This window comes from Canis lupus, chromosome 34 (assembly GCF_003254725.2).
Source record: "Canis lupus dingo isolate Sandy chromosome 34, ASM325472v2, whole genome shotgun sequence".
In the NCBI taxonomy this organism is placed as follows: domain Eukaryota; kingdom Metazoa; phylum Chordata; class Mammalia; order Carnivora; family Canidae; genus Canis; species Canis lupus.
In genome coordinates, this window is record NC_064276.1 from 24834528 (window position 1) to 24859037 (window position 24510).

Here is a 24510-nt window from a genome sequence, read left to right on the forward strand (position 1 = left end):
CCCTACTAGCAAAGATTTGCTGTGGCAGCTTAAACAAGAAGCAGTAGCCTTTTGAGCAAGCCAGCAGAGGATCTTAACAAAATCACATCATATTTTATCTTCTGCCATAAATATTGTTTTCCTTTTTCCTGAGGGTGGTTATTTTGTACTTGCCAGAGGAATGAAGAACCATTTATATTTGATTTCAAAAGAAATGTTAGGAGCCCCACATTGTTGGGATTGACATCTAACTTCATATTCCTTTTCTGGTCAGAAAAGAAACTGGGAAATTGAGCATTTGGTTAGGCAGTTTGAGGAGCTTTGATTAACAATCCGTTTGAGAGTGCACTCCCATCTCCCTTCCTGTGTAGTTGGGGGTGGGGTGGGTGGGAGATGGGGTTCTTAGCTCCAGTGTTTCAGATCCAGTGATTTCCCTGGAAGTGACTCATTTGTCAGGAGTATGTGACAAGCAAAAGTGAGCAGTTACTTCTACAGAGCTACATTGTTCCCTTTGGATTTTGAAGCATTTCAAGGATTTGACCCTTTTAACCTTAGCAAGAGATCATTAAAGGCAGGTTTAAAGTGCCATATTTAGAAAACAATATCCCGTGTTACTGTTTAAGACTTTTACTGTAAGTCAAGGAGTGTCATGATTTTATTCTTGCATTTTATTGATTATGTGTTGAATGAAACAAATTACTTTTTAATACCTTCCCAGTGGAATTCTTGTTGGTAGCAGGTAGAGAAAAGTGAATGCAGGTCTCTATACCCTAGGATTGTATCAGACATTATAACATTACATTACAAACCACACTACTAGCCAATGATATCCCTCTTGTGCCATAATTAAAAGCATGGCATTAAATAAAGAAGATGTTCAAATAAATGGAGGTAGGAGGCTATGTTTAGGAACTAGGAATGTGGTAGATAAAGTAAACAGATGACTCAATGAAAGTCTTGGACCTGTTAAACTGATTTAGATTTTACCCCAGGGCAAGAAATACTCTACGGTCTAATTACAGGGTTAAGAATGATGACAGAAGGGATAATGTACTAGATTCAGGGCCAGTAGAGACCCTATCTCTCTTCCTTATTCCCTGACTAATCTCTTCTCTTTCTTATGATACCAGTTCTGTCTCCAGATAACCCCAAAACTTCCCCTTTCTCCACTGGTCCTCTGGGAGGTATATTTCTACCAGATACCATGATCCAAAATGACCCCTTCATTTTTATTCTAAATTAAGTTTCCCATTCCTTTTATGCTCTTCTTTCAAGCAATAATAATAATAATAAACCACTTTTCTAAGATTAACAAATAAGGATGAAGATGGCAGCCATTTAATGTGTTACTTTTCCCAAGGTGTACTTGTTTTTTTAGTAAAGGATGACTGCAGACGGCAAATCTTACCTAAGGTAGGAGACTCAAGTATGGTGGAATTACCATACCAGCCAATGGGAGAGGGAGCAGAACCTTTCTAGAGAACTCTAGACATTTCCACTCCAGGAGATAGTCCTCTCTATGCTATGTCACAAATGCACTTTTAAATTGAATTCAAGGATACATTTTACACATATTTTTCAGACTACAGTGGTTTTTTCAGCCTGAGAGGAAAGTTCACAAAGTTAGTCATTAGTCTTCCCATAAAAATGGCCATTCTTGGTGATGCGCAGATTAAAATTGTACAGTTTGTGTTTCCTGTAGGTAATCATTTGATGTGTGGTCATGCTCATTGTGCTTTTGTCACATATTTCTTCCAAGACTATTAAACCGTTCTCTGAGAGTACTTTTAGCAAAGTCAGGTGTAGAGTTCAATTTTATCATGCATCCCCCCACACATACAAAGTTGTGTGAAATAAATATCATCTATCAAATAACAAATATATTGTTGGAAAACTGGGTGGAGGAAGCTGTATATTTATTGAATAATGATTTTTTAAAAATATTTTTATGTTATTTAGATGTCATGGTGTATCAGTTAAATCTTTGATTCTAAAGGTCAAATTACTAAATACAAATATGCCAGTTCAAGGAAACTGAGTTGCTAGATATTTTAAGTTGACATACATTTCTTAATAATAATCGAAAAATCTTTTCATCCTTTGATCTTTCATTGGTAGTCACTAAGTTAAAATTTTTAAAACTTTAAAATTATCACTCTTTGAAGCTGTACATCTAAGAAAAGGTTAAAAAAGCAAATAAAATGTGAATACAGAGGGTTTATTTTTATAGGAATTGGCACTTATGCTGCTGGCTTGTATAACATAATATGTATTATTATTTACAGCAAAGCATTGCAGAAATGTTAAAAACATTTTTTTCAATCCTAAAGATTCCAGAATTGTAAAGGCATTATGAATCCATACATCACAGTAGTAGACACATCATTGGCACTCATGGGATGGAATTGGCGCCAATGAAGATCTTAAATTGGCAAAATCAGATTTATTGTTACAAGGAAAGACTAGTAGCTAATTTAAAATGTTCACTAGGGATATATGTCCTCTCAAGGTCACAGTGAGCTTGATATATTAGAGATAATTGTGTACCGAATATATTTGCAGAGGATGTAAGTTTTCTTGTGGCATTAATGTGGCCATTAATAATTGACTTAGATAACAAAAAGATGAAAGGGAACTTAAGGTTGGTTAGCAGCCCGATGATTGTCATGCTGTAGATACATACATTATGGGTATTTTTTTTTAAGATGAGCAACGCTGAGTTTGAAACAACTTTTCAGCTTAGAACTTGAGGTTTCATCTGTCAGTGGCAAAGAATAAATAGAAGTGCCATGCTTTTTTAAGTAAAAAGTATACTTTAACAGTTTATCCCATTATCTCCATGATTTACTCAGGATTTTCTAGCCCATTGACCACAAAACAATATACTTTGGGAGATGCCAACATTGGTGGAGTTTGCTTAGATATAAACTGTGCCCAAGCCAAGATTATATGCAATTAACACACACCTCCATCACTCTCCACACCCACACTTAACTACAATTAGAGCTACTTTTCTGAAGTAAATGTCAATTCTTGTTTCTCTGTGAAAGCAATACAAAAGAAGCAAAAAGAGAAATTTTGTAACATTGGGGAAAGGTATGTATGTAAATGATCTTCTCAACTGAATATAAGGTTAAGTAAACTTGGGACAATTCATTGAGAGATATGCTTTCCCCCTACCCCCCAAATTCTTTTATTTCTGTAGATGCAAATGAAAATATATTGGTGAAACTCTCAAAGATCAAAGTCTTCTTCAATTTTCCTTTGTTCTACAATGTTCACACCCCTAATTTCAGTTACATGAAAACTTGTGCATTTGAGCCAGGATAATGCTATGCAATTTGAATAATTTATTAGGGGGAAGAAAAAGATAATCGAGCAAGTGCATTCTCTTCCCTAACAGCAGAGGATACAATCCAAATAAGCATAAAGTTCTCTTTTGCAAGGTTCAATACCTTGAGAAATGCACTTCCTCTCCACTGGAATGGAGAGAGAAGAGGGTAGACTATCATCACCTTTCCACAATGGTTCCGTTTCAAGGGACAAGGAGATGTGAAGCATGTATGACAACAATTCTGATTACAGCCTCGTCCAAAAATGCTCTTCCGGGGTTTGGCCTCCCAATTCTGATTTTGCTCTTGGAATCTGTTCAGGGTCCTCATAGCCAGGATTGATGAATCCATTTTCACCATCACCTGAATAATCTGTTCTGTGTGTGGGAGGCCAGGTGGAATCTTCTGCGAGCTTTTTCTGCCAGTTCCTATACTGGCTTTTAGAAGAGAATCCACATTCTTTTTTGATCCATAGCCAGAGCTTTCGGTTTTGAAGGATGACATCCTGAGAAATCAGGCGGAGAAAACCATCAAACTATGATTCCACTTTCACCTGCAGCCAGGTTGCTCACCACGGTGCTCTGTTCCCCCAGGCCTTCCTCTGAGACCTACTCATTACTGCTGCTTCTGTGGCAGCTTCTCCCTGCCATCCCCACGAAGTCCCTGATTCTTCCCCTTGAGAAGGAAGAGTACTTGTGTTCATAGAAACCTGCCCAAAGCTTACAGCCTTTCATTTCTACAGATGTCCTAGCTAAATCCTGGCTGGTGATTCACTTAGAAGTATTTTACTGCCAGACTGAAATAACAAAATAATGTACTCAAAATCATGAAAAGAAAAAAAAATATCACTGCTACCTGCCACATGCCACATGTGAGTTGCCACATAATGGTTTTCTGAATGAATGGATGAACTCCAGGAATCAAATGGTTTTGCTTTCCTTTGGTGGGGGGAGCAGGGGGGGAGGGATTCCTCTTTTTTTCTTTATAATAGAAATGGTCAAATTTTGCATTCCACTTTTGGTGATGCTAGACTTTCTGTCATAATTTGTAGCTATGGTCTTAATAATTACTTTTTTAAAAAGATTTTATTTATTCATGAGAGAGACAGAGAGAGACACAGGCAGAGGGAGAAGCAGGCTCCATGCAGGGAGCCTGATGTGAGACTTGATCCCAGGACTCCAGGATCACGCCCTGGGCTGAAGGCAGACACTTTAACCACTGAGCCACCCAGGCATCCCTTAATAATTACTTATAATGATCATAAACCATATTTTCAAATTGCTGTATAACTAAACAAAAAAACATCTCTACTTTTGAACACATGAGTTGAGTCTAAAATTTTACCACCATCAATAATACTATAATGACTACCTTCATATGTATGTTTTTTCTCTCCTTTTGGATTATTTAAAAATGTATATAGTCTCAAAAATTGAATTCCTTAAATACTATGAGAAATTTTATACTCCTTGTATACAATGATATGTGTGTGTATATATATATATTTATTTTATATATTTTTATTATATATAAATATGTATATTTTTAAATTTGATTGCTTCCTTTTCCCATTCATTTAAAATAAATGAATCTTTTTTTAACTTTCCCTTTAAAAAAATCAGTGCTCGACTCAAGCCTTTCACTGAGTAGATGAAGTCATTTAGTGACACTGAGTAGAAGAAAAATGCTATAGGGGAAGACTTTCAAGGGTAAGAATTGACTAGAATGAGCAATGGCTTCCTTTCTCTCTTAATTAAGGAAGCCCTTCTGAAGACAGTTCTTCACTCGAAAGGTCTCATTGAATTTTAGAGCTGGTAGGTCACCTGGTCTTGTCTCTACTAGCTTATGAGAATACTAGAAAAATACAATACAATGCCTTCATGGGAAATAAAATTAGAGTTAATTTGATGTTTTGCTTTCTATGCTACAGATCCTGAGAGCACTTCTCCGCAGTCTTTAGAGAATTTTAAATCACTCTCCAAGGTATTTCCCCCAAAGTGAACATGTAAAAATTTTACAAACCATTAATAACTATCACTTTTGGGGATAAAAGAGGTTGCTCTAAAAAAGAAGCATGTATTGAGACTAAGACCCTTTATTTATTTCCCTAGAGAGAGAATAAGAAGCATACGGAAATTACTTTACCTCTACAAAGAAAGCCACACAGAATTGGGTGAGGACTGCCACCAAAATCAAAACCCTCCATGATGTCAGGGTTGGGATAAGCTGTTAAAAAAGAAATACCAAAAAAATAAAAATTAAAATAAAAATAAAAATAAAATAAAATAAATAAAATAAATAAAAAAGAAATACCTTTATACGTTGCATACCTTACATTTTGAAAAGAAAAAAAATATCTTGTTTAATTTATATATTTGTAACAATTCTCTGAGCTTGGAGGATAGGCATTACTTTCTCCATTTCACAGATGAGGTCAGAACCTTGGCCAAGGATTCAAAGCCAATCAATAAATGGCAGAGCCAGAATTCAATTGAGAACCAGCTGCCTCTTGGCCTGTGCTCCCTCCACTGCCTGACAATAGACATTTGGTAAATGTGCTCTGGGTCACAGACATGAGACAAAACACTTTGGAACCTGTGTGTTCCTCTTCATTTTTGTCTTTTCAAATAGAGGGAAGAGAATACAAGATTAGGTCATTCATCTAATAATATTATTGCTTCTAATCCTTGCAAAGTAAGATCTACTTGGAATTTATTCAGTAAAATTGATACATGAGTAAAACATTAAGGGGACAGAGGTTCAAGTTACTTTTGAAACTAGGTGAACATTTTCTGAACAAGAGTTGGCAGCCCTAAATCTAACAGCTTGATGAAAGTTGAACCCACCCAATCCACTTCCTTTTAGGGATAAAGGGTACATACTGACCACCAACTATGATTATTTTAATAGGTGTGAACACTGCAACTTCCCATGCTGCATCAATAGCAAAAGACTAGTCACACGTGCCCTTTCTGACCCAAAGTAAAGGACAGGGACTTAGCTGCATTTAGGACTAAAGCCTCAGGTCCTTCGCAGCGTCTAAATGCTCACCGACAATTCTCATCCCTAGTCTGATGCTGGTTTTTTCAAAGTAGCATGTTGTTATTTTCTTCTGCAAGTACAGCCAGCCTTTCTGAGGGTTGTGACACAGCACCTGGGTGGCAGGGCTGTATGGAGAAGGCTGCAAGATGTGGCAGCAGGTCAGATCCTCACAGAGAACCTGGCCCTTGCCCTCCCTGCTGCCCTTCACCCCGTGCTGGTCTGGGAGGTCTCTTCTCCATCTCTTGGCCCAGAAGACATTTGCCACACTACTTTGGAATTATCTGCTTGTGGGATGGTCTTCCCTCCCAGCCCCTGAATGACTTGAAAGCGGTATCCAATCTTACTCATCCATGGAGCTCCAGTGCCAAATATACTCTAAAGCTTCATGATGTCTTGTAAGTGACTAAATGGTCTAGGTTTTCATTTCCTAACTGTGTCTGTGCCCACAGCCTCTCTGCTCTAGCATATAGCCTTCCTACCATCGGCTAATTAGTCTTTAAAGCCCTGCTGAAAAACTGCTCGGATGTCTTCAATGACCTCGTTGCTCTCAGGAGAGATCCCAACTGTCCCCAGCTGCCTTCATCTAGCCATGCCTTCCCCACATTCCACAGCATGTTGCCTCCATCTTTGCCAGTCTTTCAAGTGTTCTGTGAAACAAGCCTGGCTTTTGATTTTTATCTCTGTGACCCTACATTCTTTTGCATTTCCAAGACAGAAGTGTTTCTTTCAGCAGTTCTGTGCTTAGGCTGTTCTCCAGGTTGGAAAGATCCCTACGTCTTACCTAGCAAAATCTAACCTATCCTCTGGGCACAGATCAAGTTGCACCTCCTCTACAAAGCCTCCCATGATAGCTACAGGCCCTACGAGAGTTCCTCCCTCCTGTATTCTTCCCATTTCTATGTTATACCCTCTTCAAGCATGGGTGGTCTCAGGTGACCATGCCATTATTTCTCTTGAGGGTGGCTCATCCTCACAATAAAACTATAGATTGCAAATCAAAAGCCAATCCTTCTCTTTCTTTTATTTCTCCCACAATGCTGGCTCCAAGAATGGGTTCAATGACTTCTTCATAAATTTTATTTTAACCCACTGCACCCTGGATTAAGTGATGTCCACTGAAATAAAACTCCCTATAGTTGATGTCTGACAGAACAGGATTGGCCTGTAAGTCTGCCTTTTCTTATTCCTTTTGTAGCTACATTATAAAGGACTTCTAGTATATGTTAAAAAATTAAACTTGAAGAATTAGTTATTGTATTAATACATTAATTTGTTATGTTAGTATAACATGGAAGGATAAACTATCCACACATAGTATTTTTAGGTGTGAATAGGATAAATGTTCTCAATTAATAATATAGATCATCTGAAAACAATCAGAGGGCAGCATGTGAGAGTCAGGTCAATGAGAACTGCTGCTCTAGTAAATGAGAAGAGCCTCACAATATTCAATGGTCAGAGAGAATATGGTAATAACTAACTTGCAAATTATGGTGCAGATATGGTCCCATCATACATACGAGTCACTGCAAATGAGATGATGAATAGCACTTACCTGCATTCCATGGTATATAGCTTGAAAGTCAGAAAACAGAATGAAAACTGTGAGGCCCAAGGCAGACATCAGCAGAAATGAAAACATATCTGAAGAAACACCAAAATTATTTTTAGATGCTAAATGAATGTTTCATATAATTTGGCACACATTGCAGAATCAATGATTTCTGTTGGGCAAATACCGGATACATCTTCAGATGTTTTGATATATCCTCATATGCTTTAAAATATGTTCTAATGCTTACAAGACAAAGGCAGAATCATAACATCTTTCTTTCAAAGGCGAGGAGCAGAAAACTGCCAATTAACTATATAGTAAACTCCATAAAGGAGGCATCTCAGCTGAGAAGTCCGGGGGAGCTGGGACATCCTGCAGGGACCAGCCCATGTAATTGGTCACCAAAGAAGCCTGACTCTCTAGGCCCTTACACGTCTAGTGAATCATGTGTGAGTGGATAGTCGGTCCTCTTGGCACCACTTCATTCTTCTTTGGTTGTCTAGAGAATAAAGTCCAGGGGTCTTTGATTGACAGTCAAGGCCCTCCACAGTCTGATTTCTGATCTTCCTTAGGTATCTTAGGGAAGTTAAATCACAAACCTGCCACTTCCACAGAGGCCTTTGTTGAAAACATACCCTGTGTAGATAATATTTTTCCTGTCTTGGCAAGTTTCATTTTTTCTTAAGAAGGCAAATTCGAATACCATTTTCTTTTTAAAGACTTCTAAACCTCTCTTACAAAGTTTATTTCGTATGGCTATGTGCCACTCTGCTTTGCAAGATCTTCCTTTATGTATCTACTAGACTGTAACCACTTAAAAATGACTTTGTATGTCCTGTTTAGGACTCTGAACTAAAAGAATGAGGAACTCTCATGTACGTCTGCTGGGTTCTCTCTCTCCAACCCGCCCAAATGGCTTTGTTTTGGGGAGCTAAACTTCCCAGGATGCACTGTGTCAACACCACTGTTCTTAGCCCTCCAACCTCACCCATGCTTGTGTCTTTAGAGCTTTTAGGCACTTTGTAGATGGGGCCTTATAAATATTTTTGATAAGATTAGCACCTTCAGACCAAAACAATAGCATTTAATCTGTGTCACTATGATATAAATGATTCTTACGAGCTTTACAATTCACGAACAAACTAGATTTTCTAGTATATTCTAGATTTCTATAAAGTAGATTTCTCATATATTCTCTCTACCTCCTTTATTCCAGTGTTTATGGTCTGCCAGTCCCCAACTCGATATATATATGTCTATACCAATCAGCAATCAGAGGTGACTACCCCTCTACAGCTGGCCCTATTTTTTGAAGGAACCAGAGTTCTGTTTTCACTCTTGTGCACCAACACACTCCTTCATACTCTTCCAAGCTTCACTATACACACACACACACACACACACACGTATATATGTATATGTATACACACACACACACACACACACACACAGCCAGATGCAACACCTCCCAGAAGACTACCCAGGCTTGCTTGGGAGGGGTGTGAGGCAGAGAGAAGAAAAGCAGGAGCAGTAGGATCAGTTATCTCCCAAAATAAAATGATCTGAGCAACTTGGTGATAAGAAGAGCCTGGAGATGGCTATATAGATTTTTCATTTATTTCATTGTCTTCATGTCCCAGGGACCCAGCTGCTGGGAAGAAGATGATGCTTCAAATGTCCATGCTGATGAAGGCCTGGCTGTCACAGCAACTGAGCTGAGTGCTAAGCATGTCACAATGTCCTTAGACTAATGATCTGAAAAGCAGGCCATGTGTGTGCACAAATGACCATTATGGAAGCAAAACTAGAAGGCCCTCATTTAATTCAGTTTTAACTGGAAAACAATGAAGAACTAAATGAATATTGCCTCCTCTGATCAATTGCTATTGATGAGGAAACTTGAAAGAGTGGGACTCCTTTTGCACAAGTAATTTGGAAAGACAGGCCCTGGGCAAGCCACTACAGGTTGTTTTCAGACAAAGAAGGGGAAGGGATCATAAATATTCACACCTGTTTCCATAAAAATTAAATTTGTATTTTTTTTATATCTCATCATCATAAAGTTGATCTCCTGTCAAAGTCTACTAAGAAAGATACAGACTTGTCCATTATATTAAAATAAAATCTCTCGGTATTTTAATAGTAGGCCTAAGGACTTTTGAGAGTACATTATTTATTATATTGTTAGACTATTTGTTTATAAAACTTTTTTATTTAAAATTATCAGTTATATTTGACATAGGGCTTGAGTTCACCCACAAGCTCTAAGTGACTATGATGTAACTAATCCAATTCTCACTTACTTCAATTTATGTAAAAAGATTTTGTAGCTATTAATCAAATAAAAGTACTAGCCAGTGCAATATATCATACCCTCCTTATAAAATATATTCACAATTTTAAAACAGGAATTATCAGTAATTAACCTTAAAACAGAAAGTGAAATCTTGATTTGTTGTGACAAAAACCAAGGGCATTATCAAACGTTGAATCAAAACTTAGAAATATAAGAAATTCAGGAAGAAGTTTATAGGAAATATAAAATTAAAGAATATCTTAGCACGCTCTCAAAATCTTTGACAAAACAGCTATCTATAAAAAGGGGTGGTGGTGAACAAAGAGTGTAAATAATTATTAAAGCAAGTTTAATGTAGTAAATGTATCTTTCTAACTTAGTAAGAGGAATGGGGCTTACTTTTCTAATATCTACAACTTACTTAGAAAATTAGAGATTACAGGTTATGCAATGAGATGGTATAACTGTAGTAAATTCTCCAAAGCAGAAATTTTATTGGCTAGATTCTCTGATCATGACAATAAAAGTAGAAATTATTAACCAAATTTAAATGAAAATTCCCTTCCAACATACAAATTTAAACCAAAATTCTAAACATCTATTGGTCAAAAAGAAATCAAGTCCATTTTATTTATAAGCTATTGAGAAGAAGAGTAGTAGGAGAATGAAAACAAAATCCCTGCCCACTTGAAAATGAAAAATCACTATTCTGAAATTAGTGAGTCAAAGAGGAAATTCAGTCATAAGTAGAGACACACGAAAATGTAAAGAATATAAACCAAACTATAATTATTCATCTTGAATGCTTTTCCAATTTCACAAAATAAAAGAAAACACATACATTACAAAGTCAATTCAAACATTACATTTTTTTTTCAGAGAAAGTAATAAGGGGGAAAGAATGGGAAAACCAAATATTAATAAGTTAGAAAATAGAGAATTATTAAATTTTTAAAGAAAGCCAGCAAAAATACATTTCTGCTAAGAATAAATAATACACAATGCATACAGGATGAGAAGATATTAAAAGAGTTATAGAGGGAATTAAAATTACAAGAAAATATCACACAAAATCTGATGCTAAGGCTCAATAATCTCAATGAAATAGAGCTATCTGTAAAAAAATTATTGCAAAAAGTTTAAAAAGAGGATATCTTAAATGAATCCTTTAAAAAAATCTTTCAAAGGAAGGAATTATTATTTTTTTTTTTATTTTATTTTTTTTTTTATTTATGATAGGCACACAGTGAGAGAGAGAGAGGCAGAGACACAGGCAGAGGGAGAAGCAGGCTCCATGCACCGGGAGCCCGACGTGGGATTCGATCCCGGGTCTCCAGGATCGCGCCCTGGGCCAAAGGCAGGCGCCAAACCGCTGCGCCACCCAGGGATCCCCAAAGGAAGGAATTAGAGACAGATGATTTTACTGAGTTCTTGCAAACTGTCAAGAATAGATTATTTCCATCTATAAAGTATTTTTCCTGGGAAAGAAAAAGTCAAAGAATTTTCAAGTCTAATACTGAAACCTAACAAACACTATAAAAAAAATCAGACTAATCCAATATAAAATGTAGGTATTAAAAAACTATAAAACTCAATTTAGCAAAAGTATAATCCATCAGAAATAAGTAGGTTTTGCTCAAGAATATGAATAAAATGAAAAAAAGCCATACTCATCTCAGTAGATGAATGAAATACATCTCCCATTCCTGATTTAAAGACATACTCTTGATTTCATGAAAATAAAGGGTATTTTCTTTACATGATGTAAATCTACCTGGAACCAATATTCAAAATCATATTTACAGGTGAAAACTATTAGAAGTATTTTTGTTAAGGAGTAGAGTGCTTTGCTACCATGGCTATTATTTAATATTATCTTAGAAATTCTGGACTGCACACTGACAGAAAATATAAATAAGCAATTTAGTTATTAGAAAAGAAGAGGGAACATTATTACATGCAGATGATATTATCTTTCTAAAACACTCAAGAATCAAGGATGAATAGCAAAGTTCAGAAAGGGTTCTGGATAGAAAATAAAGGTAAACAACACTATAACTTTTACTGGTATTAGTGATAAACAGTTAAAAAAATATAATGGGAAAAAAGTCACTCACAATATAAACAAAAATATTTAAAAACATAAAATAAGTTTCTTAAATGTTTAGGATCTATAATGGAGAAAGTGACAAATATTTAATAAAAGATGTAAAAAAGAAAGCATGAACAAATGGAGAAGGATGACATGTCTTTAAATGTGAGGAGAACTAAATTGTATAAACAAATAATTTTTTCCCAAAGTATCAGAATTCAAAAAGGGATTAAAAAAAAAAAAAAAAAAGCCTTATAGGGATGCCTGGGTGGCTCAGTGGTTTAGCGCCTGCCTTTGACCCAAGGCGTGATCCTGGAGACCCAGGATTGAGTCCCACATCAGTCTCCTTGCATGGAGTCTGCTTCTCTCTCTGCCTGTGTCTCTGCCTCTCTCTCTCTCTCTCTCTCTTTGTATCTCTTATGAATAAATAAAGAAAATCTTAAAAAAAAAAAAAAAAAAAGCCTTACAGTTTGTTCTAGAGTTTATCTGGAAGGATGAGCAAGCAACAGAAGTAAATTTTTGAAAAGTGAAGATTAATGAAGATATACCAATCTTACTACTTATTACAATGTATTCTAAAACTATAGCTAGGGCAGCCCCAGTGGCCCAGCGGTTTAGCGCCGCCTTCAGCCCAGAGCGTGATCCTGGAGACCCTGGATCGAGTTCCACGTCGGGCTCCCTGCAAGGAGCCTGCTTCTCCCTCTGCCTGTGTCTCTGCCTCTCTCTCTCTGTGTGTCTGTCATGAATAAATAAATAAAATCTTAAAAATATATATATTATAAAAAAACTATAGCTAAATAAGTGAAACTATGACTTTTAAAATATAGTGCTATATCAAGAAGAGACTGGTATATTAATGAGACAGAAAAAATAGCATAGCAACTAATTAATTACATAAAATTTAATTTGTAAATATATAACACATATAATATGGGATGTCTGGGTGGTGCAGTTGGCTAAGCACCAACTCTCGGTTTCAGTTCAGGTATGATCGCAGGGTCCTGGGATCAAGCTCTGATATGGGCTCTGCACTCAGTAGGGAGTGTACTCGAAATTCTTTTACCCTCCCTCTCCCTCCCCCTTTTCTCTTCCTCCCCACCTCATGCTCTCTCTTTCTAAAATAAATAAATTAAAAAAGTATTTAGATATAATATGAAAACTCACATAATATACATTGTGTATATAATAAAGCCATAAAAATACATGAATATGTAAGTATGTCAAAGGTGGCATTATATTCAGTTGAGAAATAAATGATCAAAAGAAATATTAAGTAATAAAATCTGCTGACAAAACTAGTGACTAGTTGGAAAAAGTACTTTGATCTCTACCTCATACTATATGCCAATATTAACATTAGATTTAAAAAGCATTAAAAGAAATGTAAAAAGCTAGACAAAAATTAATCTACCTGATTACCTGGTTCTGTGAGAAAAAACTCTCTGTGCATAAAGGCAACGAGAAGAAAAATCACAAAGGAATAAGCAGCTCATTTAAATAAATGAGAAAAAACTGTGCATTAAGGTAATGAGAGTAAAATCACAAAGGGATAAACAGCTCATACAAATAAATAAGAAATATAACAACATTCTAATTGAAAAAGAATGGATAAAAAATGTAAATAGGCAATTCAGAGAAGAAGAGAGATGGTTAAAAATATGAGAATATGTTCATCCTCTTTGGTGATTAAAGAAATGCACAGAATGGTTAAAGTAACTTGCCCAATGCTGTAAAGCTATGGAGAGGTTGAGTATCTGAATTGATTAGAAAGTCTTTTACAAGGACACCTGGGTAGCTCAGTAAGTTAAGTGTCCGCCTTCGGCTCAGGTCGTGATCCTAGGGTCCTGGGATCAAGCCCTGCATGGGCTACCTGCTTAGTGGGGAATCTGCTTTTCCTTCTCCTTCTCCCTTTGCACCTCTCTCCCACTTCTGTTCTCTCATGTGCTCTCACACGCTCTCTCTCAAATACATTATTTTTTTTTAAAGCAGGTCTTTTACAAAGTACCTTGACATTTCTGTAGGTGCTTAAAATCATTCTTGATGACTCACAATGGGACAGGACTCATGAGACCATTTAATAATGCATGCATATGTTTATCTGCCAATGAGGAGGTTTCTGCCCAGGCTTCTAACCCCTATGAAAATTGTCCTTCAATACTCAATGTTTTTTTAAAAAAGTGAAACAGAATTATATTTTTAATTACAAGATAAAGTTGAGAAAATGGAGAAAGCTGAACAAAATAATGAAAAAGGTGGGTAACTGGACAGGGAACTTAGAAGAATGAGATCAAGTCAAGACAGCATTATATAACCAATAAAAATTTCAGCACTCAATTTTGTTGAGTTCAGCCATCCTTTCACCACTGAGTTGCAACTCTGGGAGGGTGAGGAAATGGAAAAAAAAATATGAAAAGAAAAATTAAACTTTGTATACTCACAGTTTGTGAAGATGGGTTTTCGAAATGGCTTTCCCTTAGAGAAGATAAATGCCACCATGATGCAGTTAATGGTGGTGATGGGCCACAGTGTGGTACTCTCAAAACTTAAAATTGAACCAGGAATCAGAGTTGCATTTCCAGTCCCATTTCTCTCCAAACTCACATTTGTTGAGAAATTACTTTGGCTGTCCAGAAAGCATTTACTACAAAAGAATTACCAGTATTTATGGGATTTTTTATTCTATTTTTATCCAGGTGGTGGTAAAAAAATATTTTTCATTACCATGAGATCTCAGCTTTCAAATTGTTCCAGCCAGTAACTACCAAGACATATTTTGTTCACCTCTTACAATGACAAAGCAGAAATAAAATTTAAAACGAGTCAAAATTATTCTTTGTCTAGCATTCCATTTAGAACAAGTGACCTGTCTTGGAAGGGCTTGAATGATAATTTTCTATGGTGTTCCTTTCAATTCAGAATAAATGACCATGAGTGCCTGTGTATGCATGTGTGCGCACGCATCTGTGTGCATGGCAGGGTGTGTTGTGCACATGTGTGCCTGTGCATGTTGTTTTCTCTTCTTTTTTAGATTTTATTTATTTATGAGAGACGCAGAGAGAAAAGTAGGCTCTATGCAGGGAGACTGATGTGGGACTCGATCCTGGGACTCCAGGATTACATCCTGGGCCAAAGGCAGACACTCAACCACTGAGCCACCCTGGCATCCCTGTTATTTTCTCTTCTGTGGACTAATGTAAGCCTACTAATTTAGTCCCTAAATTTGAATCTTGCTTGAGTGTCTATGGCTCTAGTTTGCTAATTAAGTCACAACTTCTCAGGCAAGTTCAGAAGACCTTCATACTCTGGTCTCAATTTGCCATCCTGCCTTTATCTTTGGCCAATTCTCCTGTGTTCCTTATACTCCAAACATATAGGAATATTTTCTGTTCCTCAAGTATCAGTTTGTACACATCAGGGGCCTTATTCTCTCTGCATCCCTTTATCTGAATGTCTTTGTCTTTAATTCACTGGCAAGCCTAACTACTGCCCTCCGTTCTCACTTCTAGTGCTGCATTTAGCTCATTGCTCTGCAATTATTCATTTGCATATTTCTATTTTCTGCCTCTGGGATGAGAGTTCCTTGAATATGAAATTTCTCTTTTGATTTTATTTTGTTATTATTTTACTCAAATTTACAAATCCTTAGCACCTAACACAGAAATGACACAGAATATTTGCTCAGAAAAATATTTAAGAGATGGGTTTTCTCAGTCCAGATTGATCTATTTGCAATGTTTATTGTTTTTAAATAATCAAACTCACAAATTAGTTTCTATCAGCTTTCTTGTTCCACTTGAAACTTTTTACCTTATAATTGGTTAGGGATGAAATTAGCTCCAAATAAATAGATGTAAATCTTATTATCCTGGATTTCCTAGGGTCCTGAAATGTGCTTTGCATATGGCAGATGTTCAGTTAATGTTTGCTGAATGCACTAATGAAACAAATAATCAGGATGTCTGAGTGGCTCAGTTGGTTAAGCACCTGCCTTCAGCTCAGGTCATGATCCCAGGGTCCTGAGATCAAGCCCGCATTGGGCTCCCTGCTCAGTGAGGAGTCTGCTTCTCCCTCTGCCCCCACACCCTCCACTCATGCTCTGCCTCTCACTCACTTTCTCTCAAATAAATAAATAAAATCTCTTAAAAAAAAAAAGAAACAAATAATCAGTAGTCACAAAGTGTTTTTGCACAAAGGGGACAGACAGAGAGAAGGCCTAAATTATAGAGTTTAATATAAAAGTGTACCCCATTATACTTACATCACAGATAAGAAAGTTAAGGTCTAGTAGGGCATAGCTATTAGTTAGTGAGAGAGGCAGGACTACCTATATCCATCACCCTTTGGGTTATACCAACTTGGCTCTTGGATTCAATCTGAATTTTATTTCTCTAAGTATATGTACTCCAATTAGGAGAAAAATCTGGTTTTGAGGCAAAAATGAATTCTACATTCTACACTACACTTTTATTTCTCTAAGTATATGTACTCCAGTTAGGAGAAAAATCTGGTTTTGAGGCAAAAATGAATTCTACATTCTACACTACACTTTTATTTCTCTAAGTATATGTACTCCAGTTAGGAGAAAAATCTGGTTTTGAGGCAAAAATGAATTCTACTTAAATGAATTCAAGTAATACTTGAATTGTTGAGTTTAGGATCTAAATGATTATCTTAGACATCATTTGAAAGTTTTTAATCTTTCACTGATTCCTGGGATTCTGCTGCTTTTAGGATCACAGTGGAGTGTTGTACAAGCCTTCTTCAAAAAAAAGCAGATCCTTTCTGCCTTTCCTTTTGGAGGCCAGACAAGCTTTGTCATAAAAAATAAAGTTTCAATATCTTTGGTATAGTTCACCTCATTTTACCCTTAATTTATCATTAAAGAAATTAAAACCCAGGGAGGTAAAGAGCCTTGCCCTGAGTCTAGTGTTCAATGCAATAAGAACAATGGTACCATCAACTAATATTTTAAACATTCATTTTTAAAACTCAAACTAATTTAAGTAAATCTATTAAGTCAGGGGTCAGCTGACTACAGTTCACAGGCCAAATCCAACTCAACACTTCTTTTTGTAAACAAAATTTTATTGGAACACAGTCACACCTACCTTTTTTTGTATTGTCTATGGCTGCTTTTTACTACAACAGTAGCATTGAATAACTGCAGCAGAGACTGTCAGGTCCATAGAGATCTCTACAAGTAATATTTGCTGACTTCTGGTCTATATGATCTCCAAACCACCAGGGAATGTCAACCAATGGTTGGATCTACATATCAACAACCAATGTGAAGATCTTTTCCCACCCACATGGCTCACTCCAGGACTCTACCCAATAACTGTGTTCTGTGTTCTACTCTGTCACTGGTATTTTGCAGTATGGAGACACAACTTTTGTTAATTAAAAATTTAGTGTGTATTTGCAAACCAAATTGTACAATCGCATTGGGTACTCATTGTATCACCTTCAGAAAGGAAAATTTAAAAAACTGAACTTTACCTGTATCTGTAGACCTCACAATACCAGGGCTGCTGCTTCACATAGAGAAATGCACAGACTTGCACAATGCAGGTGAAACAAGTGTTCAAGAAGACTGAGAGCAGCAAAGGGGGAGAGAGGAGCTGTCCTGCAGGTCGGTAAGGAGCCAGCTTCGGGTAGGCATGAGTTGAACTCACTGAAAAACAAATGCATTTTCCACTATTGCAATTTCATTATTGACAATAAAAGATTGAGATGCGTATTATTTCGAGACTGGCATTAGGGTTCAGATTCAGGAAACACAAATGAGGATTTACATCTAGGTAAGCACATTGCCTAGGTACATATCCAGTGCTACCGGACTTTACCTCTCCCATACTTTTGTTTCACCTTCAGAAATTAAAAGTAATAGGTTTAAAAATCTTGTAAATAATACATTTACCATATTATATGATGCAAATATTTTCTTTAAACAACCAGACTGACCAGGAATGCCATAGACAATAAAAAGGTGGCCTTCCACATGGAAAAGCAGTACTATGATCTCTCTCTCAGCGGTGGTGGGAAGGTGGAAAGTTAAGATGAGGAGAATAAAAGGCATCAGCCTAGACTCATCTTCATACGCTGGGTATTTTTTAAAAGAAGTACTCACTTCATTATTCATTCAGCCAACGTTCTCTGAGTACTTCAGTGTACCAGGACAGATGCTAGAGGTATGTTCTGTTCTATCCTGAATAAGTGCATAAATGGAAAACTGCTAGAGCACGTTAGACCCGGTTAGGAAAAATAGCTCATAAAAAAATCTTGCTTCCAGATGAGAGTGTTAAAATGTATTATGGTTTTGATCTTAGGGTTGTTTTTTTTTTTTTAATTTAAAGGCTTGGCAATGGGCAGGTATTAAACAGAACAATTACAACAACAACACAACAAAAAAGATGACTGCATTCTTCTTAGAAGCCATATATTCTAACAAGTTGATGAAAATGGAATGTACTTTACTGTTTAGAGCAGTGCAAGAAAGAAGCATGGAATGGTCAGGAATTAGATACAGTACATTCAGAGGTTAACATTATAGTCATGTTTCAGTTCTTGTCTTCATATCTGTTGCCTTTTTTCCCCTTTTTTATAGCTGATCACTGGTTTCTTTGATGTAAGGAAGAAAGTAGGGTACATATGCTTAGGCTTCTGTTCATGCATGTAGGGGCAAGGCAGTAGGAGTAGGCATCCAGTTTGGGATGATAAACTTTAAAGTAGGTCTTCAGTTTGCTCAATGGGTTCTTGGGTAATCACATGAAATCTCTGGTGCTTCATTTTCTCATCTATAAAGTATAAGTGTTAGGAATGTCTCAATGGTCTCCAAAGTCTTCCAACTCATTTACTCTAAAGCTCCATAATTATCTGAGGCTTTGTCTTTACCAATGTAATCAATGTTTCCCCAGGAGGATGCTAGGCTACAGGTTGTTGGGGTATGCAGAGATGAGGAGGACACCTCATATGCCCCAAAGAGCTTGAAATCCAATGGAAAGCACAGATGGGTTGGGTAATAAAGAATTTGGCTGACCTTTATTCCCAGTTCCTGGGATGTATCCTCTAAAGTGTTGGGATTTCTTGAGTTTATAGGAGTGTCTTTTTATACATGGTAGCCCTGATGGTTTATACTGAACAAGAGGATAGATGATGGGCCCGAAGAAAATTAGTGATAAAGCGATGACTCAATATGGAGCTGACCATGCTGCAAAAAAGCTAGAGATTGGGATCAACTTCATGGCCAATGATTCAACAAATCATGTGTATGTAAGGAAAACCCAATAAAAACTCTAGACAAGATACCAAAGTTCAGGTAAACTTCCCTGTTTGGCAATACTCTGCTTTGTGCCACACGTGGATGTGCCAGGAAGATAAGGGAAACTGACTCCCCAGGAAGAGGACAATGAAAGTATTAGGATCTTCCCACCATGGGATCCTTCCACCAGTTTTCACCCTGTGTGTCTTTCCCTTTGTCTGGCTCTGATTTATATCCTTGTGCTACAATAAAACTATAATCATTGATACGAATTACTAAAATTGAAGGGAGAATGAGAACCCCCAAATTTGCAGCCAGCTGGTCAGAAGTACAAGTGGGATGCCCGAACTTATGGCTGAGGTCTGAAGAAAGGGCAGTCTTAAGGAGGCTGTGCCCTTAACTTGTGACGTTTGGCCTTGTTCTGGGTAGTTGGTCTGAGAAATCATTGCATGGCATGCAAGGAAGGGGCACACAATGTGGCCTGTTGTCAAGACAGACTGTGCTTTGGGGCCACAGAAGGCAGAGGTTGCAGTACTTAGAGTTCTTTCCACTTTCCTATCTCAAGGAAGAAGATGGCTACAGAGAACATGAAGATGCTGTGGGTGATGGAGGGAGGTATAATTGTATCTCTGTGCATTTGTATCTACCTCTCCTCTCTTTCTCAGGTGCTCACTGAGTTTCTGACTTTTCTTTTACCCAGAGACTGTATTAGATTGAATTATTGGCCTCATTGTGGTAGAGTGCACTTTACTACTCTTTAATTTTGGTTTCACTGTGAGATTTTCTCAGGCCAAAGAGATGTTAGCAGAAGTTTGAGGCCTGTTTGCATGGCCAGGCTCACTCTGTGATCGCAATGAGAGCATGCCCAAGTCTGTCATTCCAGCCTGGCCCCAGAATGAAAAATGTGGAGCAGACCTGAATAAAACCCATAGCTTGGACCAAGACCAACTGATCTACATCCTAAAGCTGATTAGATTCAGCTACCCAGATCAGCTGAGTGACAGTTTATCCACAGAGCAAAGAGTGGGTATTATAAATCACAGAGTTTTGGGGAGAGGTTTGTTATACAGTGTTATTGTGGCAACAGCTGACTGATGGAGAGTCCTTACATAATGAATATTTTAATTTTTTCCATATTAGAAATTCTGATGTTTTCTAATCAAGAATCTGCATATCTGATTATAAAAAAATGGCCAGGATTTTAGGGCCCCTGACATGTTCCATAGACAATGCTAAGTGTCTTATAAACATTATTTCTTTAAAAGGCAATGCAAGGGGCACCTGGATGGTTCAGTTGGTTAAGGATCTGACTTTTGATTTTGGCTCAGGTTGTGACCTCAGGCTCCCCGCTGGGCATGGAACCTGCTTGGGATTCTCTCCCCACTCCTACCTTACCATGCTCTCTCTGACCCTCTCAGCCACTCACTTTCTCTCAAAATTAAAACAAAACAAAACAAAACAAAACCAAACAACACCATTTTCCGAAAAAAGCAATGCAAAATAGATATTTCATCTCTATTTTATAGGTGAAGAAACAGGTTCAGAGAAGTAGGGTCCCTATTTAAAGACCCACAGTTTGTGAGCAACAGGGTGGTAATATATCTGTCTAATTATAAAGCCCCTCATTCTCTGCTCTACAGCACATTGAAGTGGTGTGGATTTTGTAAATTAAAAAGGATATGAGGAGCCTTAAAATTTGAGTATGTTATTTTCAGCAGCCAGAACTTCTCCGAATCGTCCAGGTTTCCTTAAAATGGTGATGATATATGCTATCATGTTGCATGCAGAGTAATGTAAGCTTGTGAAGTGTTATATTTCATTCAGAATTAATCATTCCCTCCTCTGAGTTTCTATAGCCCATTACTCATTTTACTGCTATGTAGTGAGGATGTCTTGCATCAAATCCAGTCATTTGCACATGCACTCAGTAGACCGTGAGCAACCTGAGGGAAGAAACCCTGTCTCATCACACTTTCTGTCCCTCACTGAACCTGGTACAGGGCCTGCTATGTAGGAATTCTTAGCAGTTGCAAATTTTTATTGTCAAAGTATACTTTTTAATTGTTCAGCATCATTTGGATATAATGTACATGTGCTTCTTCTAAATAGTTGGCTTGCTTTATACTGAGGACATTTGAAATCATGTTCATCAAATTTCCAAAGGCTCTTGAACTCACCTAAACTACATGCAAACTGTTGAATGTGCCTCATGAGATTTTGAAGGTGAAAAGATCTATATCTTCCATGAGAGTCTCCAAAGGGACCAAGACCCAAAAAAGGTGGGGAGTCTTTGAAGCACTGATGAAATTTATGTAAGAGAGGCATTTATATAATGGATGGGTTTCCTCCTACAGTCTTCTTCTCTGGACACTGCCTCCTTCCATATGCTGAAGTAGTTGGCCTAAATAGAGCTAAATTACATGACCTCATCTTTATTTACAGAAATGACTAGCTTAGAAGTGGACATTTTACACAAGTTGGGTCAATGAATTTTCTCTCCAAAATATTTGCAAAGGAGACACTGAAAGGCTGAGCTAATTAGCTGTGCAAAGGCAAACAGAAAGGTTATGGATATTCAATAGTAGAGTCACCATTTAGGGTCATTTGCAAGGCAAATGAGTAGAAGTCACACAAAAACAGTAAGAATAGAAAGAAGAAGAAAGTGATAAGATGGTCTCTTGGGAAAAAAAAAAAAGTGGCCTCTGTTTTCTATTCTTTAGTGTTCTAGTCCTGTCCTCGCCCCTAGTGCTTCTGAGTTTCTATTCTTAGATTTTTCTTTTGAGAATTATATTCTTAAACATCCCCCTACTTCTATTTTCCTGATCTAATTTGAGTAGGTTGTGTTAAAAAGAGTAGAGATGCAGCTAGAGCAAATTCTTTTCAGAATGGCTTCTGAACTTCTTAGGGTCAAATTGTGCTTTGAGATGTACATTTTCTTAATTGACTTCCCCGACTTCATTTTACTTTCCTCCTTGATTTCCCTTTAATATATTATATCTTGTTTTATTAGCTGCCTTTGTGTTGCCACAAAATTTTATGGGAACAAGACAAGGTGTATACAGATAAGCAAGTATGTAAATAAATTAAATACATGATGGTGTTGTCTTTGTCCCATACTAATTCAGGCTTGAAGTCAAAAGCCCTAATCTGGGAACCCAGAAAGGCAGGTACCTTGGTGAGAGTGATTTGACACTGATGGTCCAATTGTCAATGACTTACTAACATTCACAGATGAATGTCAACAGTTCTCAACCTGAAAGCCAAGCTCTGTGATCTGACCCAACTCACCTCTTCACATTTTATCTCCTGCTGTTTCCTTTCACATACATGACACTGTGGTCAAATTGAAAAACTCATGCCCCAGCCTTCTCTTGCTCATGCTGCTTCATTCTATTTGAAGTGCCCTTCTTTTGGGAAAAGAATTTTGAAATCTGTCCCATCTTTTCTATTTTGATGCAAATGTTATTACTTCTTCCATGAAACCATCCTTAGTATTTATTTATTTCTTCCACTGCTATCTCTTCCCTAACCCCAGATTTTCAGAAATAATCTCTCCTTTCTCTGAACTCCCAAAGCACCTGTTGTTTTCTGGGACTCACTACTTTTGATGTGCATTTCCTTCATTCGTGTATGTGAATCTCCCACTGAACTGTAAATTTCAGTGATCAGGCTTTTTATGCCCTAGGCACCGATGTGTCTAACATACAGTAGGAGATGAACACATCTAAGAGGATGTTAAATGGGGCTTTTCCTTTGTCTGGGACTTTCCTTGCTGAGCCTCATATTTGAAGACCATAAATGGTAAATGGCAACTGAATGGAAAGAGAGATGACTGCCATATCTCCATTGACTCATTCAGAGGGATCCATACTGGTCTTTCACCTGTAAACATGCCTCTAACTCCAAGCAATTGTCTATGTGCGGAATACATAAAACCATAGAAATCATTAAAAGATTCCTTAAAGGGAGTTTGTTGAGTAGCAAGAACTGTGTTTTTTTTTTCCAGCATCACTCCAACCCAATGAAGGAGGACAAACTAGCCACTCCAGGAGAGACCAGAAGAATTTTGGTGGGTAGAAATTGGCTTGCTCATTCCAGTTGCAATATCAGAGGAAAGAGACAGGTGACAGCAGTGCGAGCAGGCTATATCTATTATCCGGTAGATCAAGTAGAAGCTATGGAAATTAGACAGGCTGGAGTTGTCTTGGAAGGAATCTGTCCAGTGGGGCAATCAGCTGGGGCTAGATCAGTAGAGAAAGGCTTCATAGTACATATCACGGGAAGGCAGTTGCTGAGAGGAATTCTGAAAAATCAGAGGGAGAAAGCACTACCCATGTCAAGGAGTAGTCTAGTCCAGAGGAATTCACAGGAATCTCTGAAGAGCCCAAGAACCACCAGTGGGTCCCATGTCAATTAGAATCAATGATATTGCTTTTGCAATGTTGGATATTTTTAAGCAATTTGTATAATTTACTTCTGAACACACATTTTAGATGCCTGCCATGTTAAAGGGAAGTTGACAGGATAGAACTACAATACCCCCATATAAGTAAAAAGGCCTTTGTTCTTACTGCTCCCAGATTCCCTGAAGCAAAAGTGGAGAGTAGGCAACACAAGGAAAGTAGGGACCATGGCCTTCTCTCCCATTGTTTGCTCAAAGATCAGGTTTGATCTAGAGGAAGAAGAAGTCTGAATTGGATGAAAACATGAAATGTTAGTTTATAATACCTAGGTTATTAATGCCTAAAGATGAAATCATTTTAGTACCTGATACTGACCAGGAAATGGTCTGCCTGTGGGATGACTGAGCTTTCTTTCAGTGATAGAAAAACAATCGGGTTTGAAAGCAGAGGATAAAAAAACAAACACTGGGGTACTTGGGTGGCTCAGTCAGTTAAGTGTCCAACTCTTGATTTCAGCTCAGGGTCATGAGTTCCATCTAGCCTGACATCC

General features: G+C 37.4%; 1 protein-coding gene and 1 long non-coding RNA gene across 2 annotated transcripts in view; one reads left to right on the plus strand and one right to left on the minus strand.

The window, feature by feature from the left end:
- Positions 1–2936: 2936 nt before the first annotated feature.
- Positions 2937–5558, plus strand: LOC118353291 (uncharacterized). Its single transcript, XR_004812004.2, has 3 exons — positions 2937–3075; positions 5242–5294; positions 5423–5558. It is a non-coding gene; the product is annotated as an uncharacterized LOC118353291 (long non-coding RNA).
- The window catches only part of ATP13A5 (ATPase 13A5), a 105435-nt gene continuing 84231 nt past the window's right edge, over positions 3307–24510 (minus strand). The window contains exons 26-30 of the mRNA XM_025425380.3: positions 17796–17970; positions 14735–14937; positions 7909–7997; positions 5457–5537; positions 3307–3816 (exon numbers count right to left, since the gene is read on the minus strand). Of these exons, the coding sequence (XP_025281165.1) occupies positions 3559–3816; positions 5457–5537; positions 7909–7997; positions 14735–14937; positions 17796–17970 (806 nt within the window). The 3' untranslated portion in view covers positions 3307–3558. The remainder of the gene's footprint in view (positions 3817–5456; positions 5538–7908; positions 7998–14734; positions 14938–17795; positions 17971–24510) is intronic.